The sequence below is a fragment of the Bidens hawaiensis genome, unplaced genomic scaffold, assembly GCF_021521415.1.
Source record: "Bidens hawaiensis isolate Kalapana, Puna unplaced genomic scaffold, B.hawaiensis_p1.1 tig00004105_1, whole genome shotgun sequence".
NCBI classification, from domain to species: Eukaryota; Viridiplantae; Streptophyta; class Magnoliopsida; order Asterales; family Asteraceae; genus Bidens; species Bidens hawaiensis.
The window spans coordinates 103619-119396 of NW_027491242.1; the positions used below are offsets into that span (position 1 = coordinate 103619).

Consider the following 15778-nt stretch of genomic DNA (forward strand, 5'->3'; position numbering starts at 1 on the left):
GGAGGTAAGAGGTGCTCGTGGGGACATCCTGGTTCAGAATATGGTGTTAATGATCGTGTGTGTAATGCGTTTTCTAGAAGGAAAGTGTGTCTCTGCGCCTCTCAAGGGGCGCTGGTTCAGGATATGTTACATCACCCGGGTGTACTGCTTTTGGTTATGGGCCTATAGCTGGGCCACGTGGGTCGGCGGGTTCATGGTGGGAGTCTGATTCATTTGCTAGCCGAACGAAACATTAATGGCTCGTGAAGCCCGTGAAAAGTTATCGCAATGTCACGAAGTTGGTATAAAAAAGGCAGTGGTAGTATACTAGTATTGATCTTTGTTTTGGACTGTGGTTTGTTTGAGCAAAAGAATGTGTGTAATGGTATTGGGTTGTATGAATAACTGAATGTCTTTGTGTATATGACAATTGCACAATGTTGTTTGTGAATATATTCTCTTTCTTATGACATATTTTTTATGCTAATTGCTACAATAATATGAGATTTAAGAAACTAACAATCACTGTCTACTAGTCATATATATTTCCTCCACAGTTTTAAGACCATAGGGCTGAGTTGCGGCCGGGCGGGTTGTACAGGAGAGAATATAATTTTCTTTGATTTTTAAGAGGTCATGTATTTCAGCTTTTACTTGGACCGAATCCAAATTCACCTTCGAAGTCAAGACCGAGAACCAAATCGAATATGCTTAATCGTTCCAGTTATAATACGAAAGTAGAAACACATATATGCATGTGTAAATTTTAGAGGGAATGGGACATGCATTAGTTTTAAGTGTTTAACTACACACAATGTTGCAAGGGATATATGTGCAAATGTATTTCCTTTCTATGTTCTAAAAAGAATAAAAAAAAGGAATGTCAGAAGTGGGATTTGAACCCACGCCCCCTTTCGGAGACCAGAACTTGAGTCAGGCGCCTTAGACCACTCGGCCATCCTGACTATTTGCTAACTTTTGCCAAACATAGTTTAAAATACAAGCAAACATGAAAATATTAAATTGAACGTTTTATTTTTAAATATTGTTTGCACTGAAATATATCATAGTGCTTCTTAAAATGAGTGCAAAGTTATATATTATAACAAAAATAATATAATATATGATAACTATGTTAATGTTTTATGTTGATTATTTTGATGTCATAAAATTATTACATGATTATCGAATGTTTTACTTACATCGCATAATCAAATGAGATTATGACACTTATCGAGGTAAGATCGCATACATAGAAAAACAATACAATCATACACAAAGTAAATCCTACAAGTAGCTAATAAGCTATTGGTTAGGTCTAGAATAAATGAGATACATTGTAGATAAACTTTACCTCAATTCTTAGGAATGTAAAACCGTTTCCAATAAACACCCGGTTCCAAAAAAAACATATATATAATAATATGAATCGAAACTTTGTTTTTAGTCGGATTGGGTTTGCTATCCAAAAGAGGGTTGCGACACAGCTTGTTGCCCGCTTAACTGCCACTTCATTGTAAATCGTTTGGATGTTTCTATGAAGTATAAAAAGATCATCCAAAAAAAAATAATAATAATAATAATATGAATTAAAATAAAAAGTTATACAAAGTATTTCTATTAGAAAATAGCCAAAATATAATAGTTTATTTTATTATATTTTAATATTGTGCAGGTTGGAGGTAGATAAGGAAAGTTAGTAAATTCAAACACTAAAAAAGTGGTTTCCTTAATAGCAATTGGATCAAATATCGGCGGTCTGACATTTCCCCTTACTACGTTTGGTGTGCCTGCCAGTCCCCCGGTTCAGGGTATCATGGAACTGGATTTTGTTCCGTTTATTTTCTGTTGTTATTTATATGTATTTTAAATAGAAAATATGGAATACGATAATACATTAACGTATAATAGGTACATGAATATTTATTTTCACGAAATCGATCTATGAAATCACATTCCCACATCTTAGAATCGTCAATACATATCCAATTAATCATTGGTTCACCGAAAAAAAAAACAGTTTTGGATCGTTAATCGATCTATTTTTTTCTTTTTTTCACGAAAACCGTTTTTTAGCGTTTTATGTTTTTGACTGATCGTTTTATGTTTTTTGCGGAACGTTTTAGTATTTTTGCCTTTAAACGTCTCATGTACCTATCATACGTTAATCAATTATTGTACAATATATATATATATATGATGGATCTTGCGAGAAGTGATATTATAACGAGAAGTGAATGTATAACTCCATTAATCCCTGATTTCACTCCCTTTCATATGATGTTACATATATATATGTAAGTTGGTTGTATTTATGTCTTAATTACACATTCAAACCAACCTACAAACATATAAATGTACCGAGCCACATTCAAACCTATGTACCTACACACATACAAACATACGTACACATATACAAACATACGTACCTACACACATACATATGCACCTACACAACGCACCTACACACAATGTTGTAAAAGTAGGTTTCCAAGGCCGAGTACACCCCGAGTACTCGCTACAAGGTATGTCGCCGTTGTGAGTTGCTTTAATTCCGCCTAGTTACTAAGAATTGATTAAAGGTGGTCAACCTTAGTCAAAATCGCATTTAGTCGGTAAAATTGGGCCGATTTTGGCTTAAGAAAATAAAACATAGCTCGTATTTCTTTAATATTAAAGAATAAATATCATTTTTTTACTTAATGACTAACAATTTTTAGAATAATTTGTTATTTAAAAACGTATTTCTCTTTTTTTGTATTGATCTTTACCTATTTTGTTACAAATATTAGTAAATTTATAATATTCGACATATATATAATATTCAAAAACCAATTTTCTTTATATTTACCATGTCCGAGTACTCTCCGAGTACACCCAACTCCCCAGTCGGCCGCCTAGGGTCCGCCTACCGACTTTTGCAACCTTGCCTACACATAAGAAATAAAGTGAAATTAGTGATTAATAGAGTTACACCTTCACTTCTCGCTGTAAAAAACTTTTGAAAAGATCTAATACATATATATATAACGTTTGGATTGATATGATTGTCACGTGAGTAGCTCGTGAACCGCCATAACATTTCATGTATCTTGGTAATTGAACCCCTCACAAAATAAAGCGGCAAACCACTCTTATTTACATTCCTTCCATAACCACCACCACCACCACCACCATCACCGTCGCCACCATCTCCACCACCAACAACAACGGCAAACACACCTTCCTTCCGTTATTTCAACTTTGTATGATCAACTTTACAACCACAAAACCCATACATATATTAAACAAAACAAAAACCACACCTATATATACACATATATAAACTTGTAACTAAATATTAATATAGCAAAACACACCCATGGAGTGTTTTGCTATATTGTGATACCGAGAAACGTTGCAGTAACGTTTCTCGGTAACTCAATACTACAATACTCCACTTATTTATATATATATGTGTTTATATATATATCAACTCGAGTGTCATCAAGTGTGCTATAATAATATTGTGAGGTAGATCTGATATTGTTGAAAGTTTGGAATAAGGAGAGATGGAGAACAAGCATTTGTTTATGTCGGCTTTGAGTGTGGGACTGGGAGTGGGAGTTGGACTTGGGATGGGGAAGACAATGAGTCGATGGATGGGCGGTGACGATTCGTCCGGAATCGGACTTACTCCCCAGACCATGGAGCGGGAGATGCTTAGTATGATTGTTGATGGCAAAGATAGTAAGATCACGTTCGACGAGTTTCCGTATTATTTAAGGTATATACTAGTTTCGATTCTGATTCAAATTCAATTATGTTACTGTTTTGGTAGGTAAACGGACAACAAGTTGAGCTGCCAGCTTTTTTTTATCTTTTTTGGATAGCAAAATTAGTAGTTTTGATTTCGATTCAAATTCAATTCATTAGTGTTTACACTGAAATAAAAACAAATAGACAGAAAGTTGTGCTGCTAACCTTTTTATCTTTTTTTTTATTGTAAAATTAAGTCGTTTAAAAGTTACATTTAGTGCTTCCGTTTTAATTTAATTAAATAGAAAATGAATTGGATTTGGATGAATTACTAGTCGTCAAGGAATAGATGTATGGCGATTTAGCATAAACTTTAAAAATTCTTACGTAGTTGCGTATATATATGTAGTTTTATTCGTCAAAACTATTAGTAGAAAAAAATATATGCAAATATTATTCTAGTATATATTTTTGAGATTTGAATATTCCTAAAAATTCATTTTTGCAAGCCCGATAATTTAAGTTATGCGAATCTGATTTGAGTATATGAATTTTAGTATAGAAAACACAAGAAATATAGAATTCGTGAATTTGATTCAAGCATCTTAATTTTAGATTTGCTTACTCAAAGAAGTCGTTATTTTCGTAAGCCTATGATAAACAATATGCTAAACGGATTCGAGTATTTGATTAGTGTCCTTAAAAATGTCTTTTTCGTCTATGTCTATCTATTTGTGAAGCTCGAGTCAGATTCGAGCCTTATCTTTTAGATTTACGCGCAACACATGGTCATATACTATTCATACTAAAAAAGATAAGCTTATAAAGTCCCCTATTTTTATATCTATATATTTATGTGATGAAAATGACTATTTTGTGCTTCTTTTAAAATGTTTTAGTAATTTTTTTATGGGGGTCAATAGATATTTTACAACACACTATAATCTTTTAGTATGTTGGTGATGTTGGGCACATGGCTAAGTGTTTAGTCACACTCACACATCTAATAATAATAATAATAATAATAATAATAATAATAATTTACAAATGGGTGACTCATTTCAAAGGATAGTTTGTCTTCTTTCATATGCACACTATGGACCAGCCTTTGTTTCTTTTCTTTAGTAAATCTTTGTACACGTACATAGGAAAATAAATTCTATGTACCATCACAATGATGAGCTGCCACTTTACACGTATTTAATCTTAAATTGAAAAACATCTTATATTCACGTTGGATACTGGGTGATATTTTATTGGTAAAATTCACAAAATAACCATTTTGACCGGCTGGCTTCTAAGAATATCTATGAAAATCAAAGAAAACGGTTAAGACAGTCTTTTTTTCCAACCGTCATCCTCATAAACTAATAGCCAGTAAAATTTAGCCACACGTCACGAAATTGTTTTGTCCGACCAATCCCGATTATTTTTAGTCAAGTTCTTTAGGGATTGGTTAGACCGAACAATTTGTTGCAACAAGTGGCTAGATTTTATTGGCTTTCAATTTGTGAGGATGTTAGTTGGAAAAGGGGCGGTCCAACCGCTTCCAAGTGGATATTTTTGGAATTTTTATTTTTATAGACGTTCTTAAAAAACTAGTTGGTCAAAATGGTTATTTGAGAATTTTCACTATTGTATTTTGTTATCACTATTTAAAGACGTGCATCTTATATTGTTGATATCACTATTTAAATATATGTATCTTATATTTACGTTAGATCGTGCGGATCCATGATTTTTTTTTTGTTATCGATATATATAAAAATGTGTAGTGAGTCAGCTTACCTTTTTTAATTGATTTATTATAACAGCAAGCAAACAAGAGTTTTACTTACAAGTGCCGCCTTCGTTTATCTGAAAAACATCGATTTCGCGAAGCATACAAGGAACCTTTCTCCAGCGAGTCGAACTATATTGTTATCCGGACCCGCAGGTAAATTAAACGTTTTGTCACGCTTAAACATATTTAATATTTAATAATATCGGCATTGTCTAATTTTACGTATTTTTTTTACTTGCAGAATCTTACCAACAAATGCTTGCCAAAGCTTTGGCTCATTATTTCGAAGCGAAGTTGTTATTGCTAGATGTCACGGATTTCTCACTTAAGGTGAGTCCGCATATTAATAATATTTTCTACTACTTAAATTTACTAATTTTCGATCTTGATAAATTCTTATTAGGTCCAAAGCAAATATGGATCTTCCTCTAAAGAAACCGTACGCATTTCTTTTTAACTATATTACTCTTTTGTGTAATTATTATTATTATGTTCATGAACATGTTTTTATATAGGCATTTCAGAGGTCCACTTCAGAAACAACCTTGGCACGAATGTCCGAGTTGCTTGGATCAACACTATCTATGTTTCAAACCAACAACGAAGCGAAAGGTTTCTCAATTTAGTTCTTCTGTTCACCATCTATATCATAGCCAAGAAAATGTTATAATCATGTTTTTATTATTTCAGGAACGTTACGTAGACAAAGCAGTGTTTCTGATTTCGGATCAAGGTATGTATGCCATACAGGCATACAGTTTCGGTTGATAATAATATTGCAATACGGTTGTCAACTTTTTTAATATTTAACATTTCACTTTTTTATATGTAGGGGGGCCGAAGCGTTCTCAAATCCTCCAAATCTTAGGAGAAACGCGTCTTCGTCGACTAATATGGAAGAGCTTGCTACAAGATGTCCAACAAATCCATGTAAATTATTTATCTAAAATAATAATATTTCAAAAATCATTTATGCTTATTGTAAAGATTAAAAATCTTTTTTTCTCAGCTCCGCTTAGGCGAACAAGCAGCTTGGCTTTCGACGAGAAGCTTTTTATACAAACCTTATACAAGGTATACTACTAGTCTACGATGCCGCCTTTAATATCGAAAATATTCTTAATAACATTATTTCCTTGAAAAAAGGTTATAACTTTCATATCCAAGAACAGTCCTATGGTGTTATACGTTCGAGACGTCGAGAAGCTGCTATGCAGATCACAAAGACTATACACATTATTCCAAAACATGTTAAAAAAGATATCTGGACCGGTTCTGATCATCGGGTCACAAGTCGTGGACCAAGAAAAAGACTACCGCGAACTAGATGATAGAATTACTTCTGTATTCCCGTATAATATCGAAATCAAACCTCCGAAAGAAGAAAATCATTTGGTCAGTTGGAAAAGTCAACTTGAGGAAGATATGAAGATGATCCAGTTTCAAGATAATAGAAATCATATTAGTGAAGTGCTTGCGGCTAATGATCTCGACTGTGATGATCTTGCGTCTATTTGTGTGGCGGATACGATTGATCTTAGCAAGTATATTGAGGAGATTGTGGTATCGGCTATTTCGTATCATTTGACACATACTAAGAATCCGGAGTATCGTAATGGGAAGCTAGTTATATCTTCTGCAAGGTCTGGTTTGTTATTTTATGTTTTTTTTTACTAAACTGCAGTTTTCGCACCTGTGGTTTGTCCAAATCTACAATTTTAGTCCAACAGCTTCAAATTTGCGATTTTTATCCCTGTGGTTTCATTTCACTTGCATATAAACCCGACCCCACTGATCCCGTTAGGTCTTTTCGTTTACCCATCAGTGTGCCCCTCACGTGAGGGGCAGTTTTGTCTTTTTTCTCCCCAAATAAATCCCGACCCTAAATCGAAAGCCCTCTCACGTGAGGGATTGGGTGTATAAAACTGTCCCTCACGTGAGGGGCACATTGATGGGTTTAACGACCAGACTTAACGGGATTGGGTGGGGTCGGGTTTATATGCAAGTGAAATGAAACCACGGTGACGAAAATCACAAATTTGAAACTACTGGACTAAAACTGCAGATTTAGACAAACCACAGGGACGAAAACCGCAATTCACTCTTTTTTTTTTTTTATGAAGTTAAATATTTTTGTTGACTTGTGTTATAACCTGATTTAAACAGTTTGTCTCATGGATTGAGTCTGTTCCAGGAAGGTAAAACTGTTAAGGACACCTCAAAGGTAAATAATATTCACCTTCCAATTTTATATCTTACGAACGAAGCATGTTCGTATTCATTTATTAACTTTTTTTGAACAAACAATGAAACACGAACAATAAAACAAACAAGGGTTTTCTTGTTTGTATTCGTTCGTTAAGGCTGTGTTTGTTTATGTTGTAAATAATATAAACAAACGGTTCACGAATGTAAACATTACTGAGCTAAAATTAGTTAAAAGGTAATATGTAGTTCAACGTGTTGGGCCTAAAATGTTACTAAAACTAGATTAAGTTGTAATGAGCCAAAAATATTCAAATAAATATATTAACGGACGTAACATAACGAACATAAACTAACGAACAAGTTTTTTTGTTCATGTTCGTTTATCAAATAAACGAACTTCGTTGACAAACTGTTCACTGATCGTTCGGTTCGTTTACGTGCTTAACATTGCAACATCTATACATTTATTGTAGGATGCTGGTGTCCCGAAACAAGAAACCAAAGCTGAAAGCACCCGTGCTAGTGAAGCAGAAGCTTCCGGTCCTAAGAATACTGATAACATGCCACCCGCAGCACCAAAAGCTCCCGTAAGCCTAATATGTTTTTGTAATATGCTTTGATTATGATTCTCTATTTATAAGTTATAATTTTATAAATTTATATTTTAGGGAGTGCCTGCTGACAACGAGTTTGAAAAACGCATAAGGCCGGAAGTGATACCCGCAAGTGAGATCGGTGTGACATTTTCCGATATCGGCGCACTAGACAACATTAAAGAGTCACTTCAAGAGCTAGTAATGTTACCGTTAAGAAGACCCGACTTGTTCATAGGAGGTCTGTTAAAGCCATGCAGAGGGATATTATTATTCGGTCCACCTGGCACAGGGAAAACCATGCTTGCAAAGGCGATCGCCAACGAGGCGGGAGCGAGTTTCATTAACGTTTCGATGTCTACCATTACTTCAAAGTGGTTCGGTGAAGACGAGAAGAACGTTCGAGCTTTGTTTACACTCGCGGCTAAGGTGTCGCCGACGATAATATTTGTTGATGAGGTGGATAGTATGCTTGGTCAACGGTCGAGAGCCGGGGAGCATGAAGCCATGAGGAAGATTAAGAATGAGTTCATGACTCATTGGGACGGGTTGTTGACTAAACCGGGTGAGAGGATTCTTGTTTTGGCTGCAACTAATCGGCCTTTTGACCTTGACGAGGCGATTATTAGACGCTTTGAACGAAGGTAATCGTTCATTATTATACAAGTTGACAAATTTACATTCTTGGTATTAAGAAAATGTGATTTGATGTTCGGTTTTTTTTTAATAATGAACAGGATTATGGTTGGGTTACCGTCGGTGGAAAATAGGGAAATGATATTGAGGACACTTTTGGCGAAAGAGCATATTGACGACGGGTTGAACTTAAGGGAGGTTGCAACGATGACAGAAGGATATACCGGAAGTGATTTGAAGGTAGTTTAGTTTTTATGGTTTAATAAGTGTTTGTTTGGATATTAACTAGTTTTAATGTTTTGGACGATACAGAATTTGTGTACCACGGCTGCTTATCGGCCGGTTAGGGAGTTGATACAACAAGAGAGATTGAAGGATCTTGTAAGTGTTTCAATCTACATAAGTACCATATTCTTTTTTGTTTACACGTGATTGACGAGCGGTGTATTTTTAAACTTTTAGGAGAAGAAACGGTTAGCTGAGAGCGGTGAAGAGCCCGAGTCTCCGGAAGTGAATACGGAAGAGAAGGTTATTACGATCAGGCCATTGAAGATGGAGGACTTTAGGGAAGCCAAGAATCAGGTAACTTTCTTATTATTATCATCATCATCATCATCGTACTCAGTAAATCCCACCAATAGCAAATCTATGGTAGGGTTTGAGGAGGGTAAGATGTAGACAACCTTACACCTACCCCATAGAAAAAGAGAGGCTGCTTCCCGTGAGACACCCCAGCTTGATAGTAGTTTTGCATCATGCCTTGGACATAAGGGACATAACACTCAACCATCGAGACATCAGCCGATTGGTGCATGTACCCTTGTCTTTCGGCATTCAACGCCACCACATGATGCTTGATTAACCTTCCGCCACTTTTAACGTTATTTTTACGAGATTAGTATAATGATGTCAAAATTAGTGCAATTTAACTTTAGCCCACCTTAGGGTTCACACATATATACATTACATGCGCGCACCGCAAGCAGGGTGTGTAATTTTCTTATCATACTAATAGTAACTGAAAACATCAAAAACTAGTTAATAAAACAAAATCAACTATATAAACACAAATGTTTTTGAGGTTCAATATATTCTTGAAGGGGAAAGTTAAAAGTACAAATTAAATTAACATGATAACTGTGCGAGAATCAAGTAGTGTATTATATATACAAAAATACAAATAGTGTAATTATGTAAATACATCGTGCTATATATAATTACACTACTTGATTTGCACGGTTAACAAGTTAATTTTGTTTGTATTTGATCCAAACCCATACTTGAATATGGAATATATATTATTGTGGTGTCATATATTTCGGATATATAGGTGGCGGCAAGCTTTGCGTCCGAGGGAACAGTAATGAACGAGTTGAAACAATGGAACGAGCAGTACGGGGAGGGAGGTTCAAGGAAGAAGGAGCAATTATCATATTTCCTCTAAATATTCACCATCTGACTGAGCAGACAATGTATCAAGTACCATATCTCATGTACCCAATAAACATGTTCTAGCCAGCAATCAGGAACAACATCAAGGGACTAAAGTTTGTGAGAAAGCTATGTTGAAGCAAACTACTGAATGGTCATTATGTGTGTTGTAACATTGTTTAAATGTGTTGTTTTCTACATAAAAACAATATGTTTGATTTTTGTGGAGGTAGCTGTGAACTGTACTTGGAATGGTCTTATGTGTTTTGTTGTTGTGTGATACTACATTTTGTCTAATGGATGTAATAAAGTTCTTGTACGATTGGATATGGTTGTTCCTAGAGGTGCACAAATCGGATCCAAACCCGAAAGCAGTTTGGGTTGGAACCAATTCAACAGTATAGAAGACCCCAACCAAACTGGTTTGCACCCCCACCCACCCACCCGGTATCAGTTTGGGTGAGGATGGATTCGTTTTGTGTTTGGAACCGGTTTGTATAAATGTAAGTTCTAAATTGAAAGAATCATATAACCAGATACTCTTTAGAAAAATAGATTTAAGAAACTACAATATACGTTTTTTTGATACTTTAACAAGTCGTTTTCGGCCAAGTTGCTTAGGTAAGATGCTTGTTTGACGTTTTCGGCTAAGTTGTTTAGGAAAGATGTTTGTTTGTCGTTTTCGGTTAAGTTGTTTAGTGTGTTCACTCTTAACATATAGAGCTGGTTCCTCAAAAGCGGTTTTGATTCAAAAACTAGAACCAGCTCCAGGTCAGGTCAGGTTTCGGCTAGTGAAACCGGTTTTCTATTATGCATCTCTAGTTGTTCCAGATGTCTAGGGTTATTCACTCCAAAGTAATTGGTATAGGTAGCATCCATGGGTATTTGATAGCATACAGGATGTAAACAACTAAACAAGCCGATACACTTAAAAGCGGCTCGAACTTATAAGAGGAGCTAGAGCTCAAGGTTTAGATATACATCGCGAAATGAGCCAAGTATATACTTTCACGAATAAAACGAGCCAATCTCAAGCATAGACAAGCTTGAGCACAGTTTGTTTGCACGCCTAGTACTAACATTTAGTAAACATTAACCACAAAAACTACTTTCACAAAGACTTCACACTTAAATCAATTCTCAAAACAAAGTGCCACATTCACAAAAACTGTAACACCATGTATAAAACATAATATCACCATAACATAACAAAACAAAACAAAAACAGAAAAAAAAAACATTAAAATTATACTGGGCAGAAAGGTGTCATCAAACATTCAAACTCATATCTGACCCGAAAACCAACATCATAATATAAAACACACCTACCAATATTTCATCTTGCATTCTTAAACCCTTTTCTTCTCTTTCAATTCTTTCAAGGATCTTGGGATCTTACACAACACCTTTGCATCGAGGACCGCGTATTGTTTCTTGATTTCGATCCATGCTTTCTCCGCAAGTGGATCTATCTTATCCTCATACTTGTCGTAGACTACCGGTACCGAGAAGAGTAATACAACCGCTGCATTAATATTTAAATATATCAGTTTTGGATCCCCATACAAGCAGCATTAAAATATATGAATAGATGGTATTGGGATATTTACATATGTAGACCAATGTCAAAAAGTTGTAGCAGTTGCTAATGATTGACACGAACCACAAGCCCGCAATAACCTGATAAAAAAAAGTTTTTAAAAAATTTAAAAAGAAACAAATGCATGTCTATTGTTTATATAATTGAGTGTAGAAGACTGCAGCTTACAGATAAGAATTTCTTCAAGTCTTTTCCTGAAGCAATATCGCGTATAGCAGCCAAACCGTGGTTAATTTCAATCCTCAGTGAGGATACAATTTCCAAAACGGGTTTCTCTGGAACTGAAACTTCTGGAATTTTAGGTGGAGACCTGTAATAAACAAGCATCAGATCACGCATAAACATAAAAATTATTAAAGTTATTAAAATCAAATAAGTTTCAGATTGTTGAAATTTAAAAGCACTCACTTGTGGATGAAGGTTGAGGCATTTGACCACAAAAACAGTATTGCCAGTGTAAGGATCAGACTGTGGCAAACGAGAGTAAGCAAATGATATTCCAACACTTCGAATAGAAACCAGATCAGCGTCACACCGCCGAGGATCCCGCCAGACAACTTCTTATCCTTCCACAGAAGCAGATCGGCCGCTTTACAAACAACCAAAAGTTATGTGAGTACATAAACATCAAAGCCGATTGAACTCTTAATATCACAATTCCTTGTAACGAAAATTAATACAAGTCGAATCAGTGATAACCGCATCAATTTTGACAAATTAGACCTAGATCCATACATTATCATCAAAATATCTCTTAATATCACATAATATCAACATTAGACCTAAACTATTCCTTTCGACGTAAGTAATTACGAGCCAAATCAAATCATAAATAATCGCAGCAATTTTCACAGATTAGACCTAGATCTATTAACTAGCATCAAAATCTAACCTAACGAAGAACGGCATTCAATATACTACTAACCAACGCTCATTCGTACACAAATCGTACAAAATTAAGTAAGAATTTACAAGATCTAACTAAAATTTGTGAGAATTAAGAGCTGTAACATACGTTTTTCACAGCCAAACACCTTATGAACCGGTTTTTCCCTACCAAACTGGCGGAAAAATTATGAGTCAAATCGAATAATAATCGCAGCAACTTTCACAATTAGACCTAAACCATTCCTTACAGCGAAAGAAACTACGAGCCTAATCAAATTACAATCGTTACAATTTTCACATATTGTTAACACAGCGTTTTTCACAAACTAGACCTAGATCTAAACTAACGAAGAATGTTAATCAATATACTACTAACCGATGCTCATTCATACACAAATCGTACAAAAATTAATATCAAACTAACGAGATCGTAGTAATAAATTAGTGAGACTTAACTATCAACAGCAGTAACACACGTTTTTCACAAATTAGGCATAGATCCATAAATTAGCATCAAAACCTAACTTAACGAACTAGACCTGAACTATAACTTACGGCGGAAGTAACTACCAGTCAAATCAGATAACAATAATAATAATAATAATAATAATTACAGCAATTTTACACAAATTAAAACCTAGATCCGTCAATTAGCATCCAAATCGAATGTTATTCAATATATACTACTAACTGATGTTCATCCGTACACAAATCGTACAAAATTAAGTAAAATAAGTGAGAATAAAGTATTAATAGCATCAATAAACTACTAACCGATGCTCATAAGCACACAAATCGTACAAAACTAAGTAACGAACTAACGAGATCTAGTTAAAATTAGTGAGAATTAACTATTAATAATTAATAACCGTAATAAACATACGTTTACCACCGCCGAAGACCTTATGAACCGGTTTTTCTCTACCGAAGAGCCGGAACACCTTGGATTTCAACTCGGAGACCTTGCTGTCGTCATCCGAGTCAGACGAAGATGACGAATCGTGTAGTTTCTCCGTTATCTTCTCGATTAACGACTCCGGCTTGTGCTCTTCGTGATCTGACATGCTGACTGATTGATTGATTGATTGATTGTTATCTGTAAACGTTAGCTTTTGATATGTTGAAAGGTGAAACGGATGGTGACGTCACACGAGAGGTTTTGGTAACGCAAGGAATGTGTGAGAGAGTTTGAAGATGATGGGTGAGTCATAAACAAGGGGAGTGTGTGTTATCCGAGCCTGAGGTTCGGGTGGTTTACGAACCCTTTGGTTTGTAAATAGGTTCGGAGCAGTAATTAGTAGTTTAATAAAGGAAGATCGGGATCTTTGTGATTTTCGGTTTGATTTTGAGGTCGTCTAGGTTTTACTATTAGTAGGCATTCGGACGCATGAGTGTTCTCCGGAATTAAGGATAACTTGGAGGTGTTTAAAGACTTCGTACGGTTGGGTTGGGTCAGCTGGTGAGCCTTATACCATTAGGTCAGAGGCGAAGTTTACTTAGGGCCCGGGGTGGTTGCGGTCCTCCCTGTTTTTTTGCGCAGTGGTGTAAATTTACCTGTTTTCATCCGAAATTTTTTTATACGCAGTGTAAATTTAGCCGTTTTCGACCAAAAATTGACCTCGGCCCCTCTCGTTTGTAATTTTTTGTATACATTTTGAGTCCGGCCCCCCTAGTGTCTTAGTCCAAGTTTCACAACTGCATTAGGCCACTCTTAAATCACTTCATACGAAATACATAAGCAATTATTTATTTGTTGAACATTAAAAAAAAGATATCTACAAGGATAGTTTCACGTTACCCACTTCGACTTTGTTATGTTGTCATTTTGTTTATGTAAGTTTATGCTTACATGATGAAGCTAATCTTTTAAATTTTAAATTACTTTCTTCTTCATTTAGGTGTTTATATTTATAATTAAGGGTCACAATGGTGTCTAGCAATCTAAACGAATCGAGTATCTGGTGAATTTTTAGTTGCAAAATTCATTTATGTTTGGTTGTTTAGTAAATAAACGAACATGAACAAATGATTTTGTTCCATAAGTTTAGTGAACGAACGCGAACAGAGGTTGTGTTTGTTCAATAGTGTCCGTAAACGTTTGGTAATGTGTTCGTTTAGGTTCGTCCATTCGAGTTCATTTACGTTCCCAGTTACGTTTGTTTATGTCAGTCCGTTAGGTTCATTTACATATATATGTTGAGTTGTTAAAATTTTACTATTACCATTTTGATATAGTCATGTTTATGATTACTATGTTAAATTTTATTTTTTTGGATATTATGTGTTGTTTTCCGGATTTTTGGGTGATTTTGTGTTGATTTAGTGATTGCTATCCCTTGACTAACATATTCGTTTGTGGTCATATGTGCCCTTTAATGTCCGGTTACGTTCGTTAGTGTCCGTCTACGAATTAATGAACTGACACGGACGAACATAAACAAGCTCAATTCCTTAACGAATAATCACATAAACAATATTTTGTTCAATAAAGTGTTCCTGAACCGTTCATTTATCATACATAAGTTTAACGGACAAACACAAACAAAATCTCGTCCATTTCAATTTGGTTCAGTTTGTTTATATAGAACTGTTTTTACCCTAAACAAAGTAACAAACCAATATAATACATTAATACGTGTCACAATTGAATTAACACTTAACAGACCTTGCAAGCTCGTCAATAAACAATGGGCCAACTAGCTTCCACAACTAAGTGACACATGTATTATTATATGCAATTATTAATGGCCCATTGAAGAAACACTAATCGACCCCGGGCAGATTACGGATAATTTGTGGGTTAAATAGATGTTTCCCACGAGGGGTTAGACCCAGCAAAGATGGTTCTTCTGATAACCTGCAAAACAGACACCGTGAGCTCGTCACTGAGAAGGGGGGGTACCTCCTTGTGACCACCCTCCG

The 15778-nt window shown here is 35.2% G+C and overlaps 2 protein-coding genes and 1 non-coding gene across 4 annotated transcripts; 1 reads left to right on the forward strand and 2 right to left on the reverse strand.

The window, feature by feature from the left end:
* Window positions 1-860: 860 nt before the first annotated feature.
* TRNAL-CAA (transfer RNA leucine (anticodon CAA)) lies at window positions 861-944 on the reverse strand. Its single transcript has one exon. It is a non-coding gene; the product is annotated as a tRNA-Leu (tRNA).
* Window positions 945-3329: 2385 nt separating this feature from the next.
* LOC143625465 (uncharacterized) lies at window positions 3330-10671 on the forward strand. Of its 2 annotated transcripts, none has more exons than XM_077095780.1 (16): window positions 3330-3745; window positions 5532-5653; window positions 5742-5830; window positions 5904-5939; window positions 6016-6112; window positions 6191-6233; window positions 6333-6430; window positions 6510-6574; window positions 6647-7143; window positions 7667-7724; window positions 8182-8295; window positions 8377-8945; window positions 9039-9177; window positions 9250-9318; window positions 9400-9519; window positions 10268-10671. In XM_077095780.1, exons 1-16 carry the CDS (start codon window positions 3531-3533, stop codon window positions 10379-10381), a joined length of 2445 nt encoding a protein of 814 aa, XP_076951895.1. In that variant the 5' UTR covers window positions 3330-3530; the 3' UTR covers window positions 10382-10671. The 2 variants fall into 2 exon arrangements, with proteins under 2 accessions (XP_076951895.1, XP_076951896.1); XM_077095781.1 differs by having other exon boundaries at window positions 6025-6112.
* Window positions 10672-11498: 827 nt separating this feature from the next.
* Window positions 11499-14061, reverse strand: LOC143625467 (reticulon-like protein B2). Its single transcript, XM_077095782.1, has 5 exons — window positions 13740-14061; window positions 12377-12557; window positions 12137-12278; window positions 11979-12048; window positions 11499-11893 (listed from the first exon to the last, which is right to left on the reverse strand). Exons 1-5 carry the CDS (start codon window positions 13918-13920, stop codon window positions 11718-11720), a joined length of 750 nt encoding a protein of 249 aa, XP_076951897.1. The 5' UTR covers window positions 13921-14061; the 3' UTR covers window positions 11499-11717.
* Between the last annotated feature and the right edge of the window lie 1717 nt (window positions 14062-15778).

Bases quoted from the DNA above. Each gene is read 5' to 3' on its own strand.
- LOC143625465 (XM_077095780.1), top strand. From the start codon at position 3,531: ATGGAGAACAAGCATTTGTTTATGTCGGCTTTGAGTGTGGGACTGGGA. The intron at 8,946-9,038 runs GTAATCGTTCAT...AATAATGAACAG, and splicing joins ATTAGACGCTTTGAACGAAG to GATTATGGTTGGGTTACCGT. The intron at 9,178-9,249 runs GTAGTTTAGTTT...TGGACGATACAG, and splicing joins ATACCGGAAGTGATTTGAAG to AATTTGTGTACCACGGCTGC.
- LOC143625467 (XM_077095782.1), bottom strand. From the start codon at position 13,920: ATGTCAGATCACGAAGAGCACAAGCCGGAGTCGTTAATCGAGAAGATA. The intron at 12,558-13,739 runs GTATGTTTATTA...TTGTTTGTAAAG, and splicing joins GGTCTTCGGCGGTGGTAAAC to CGGCCGATCTGCTTCTGTGG. The intron at 12,279-12,376 runs GTGAGTGCTTTT...TGTTTATTACAG, and splicing joins GCCTCAACCTTCATCCACAA to GTCTCCACCTAAAATTCCAG.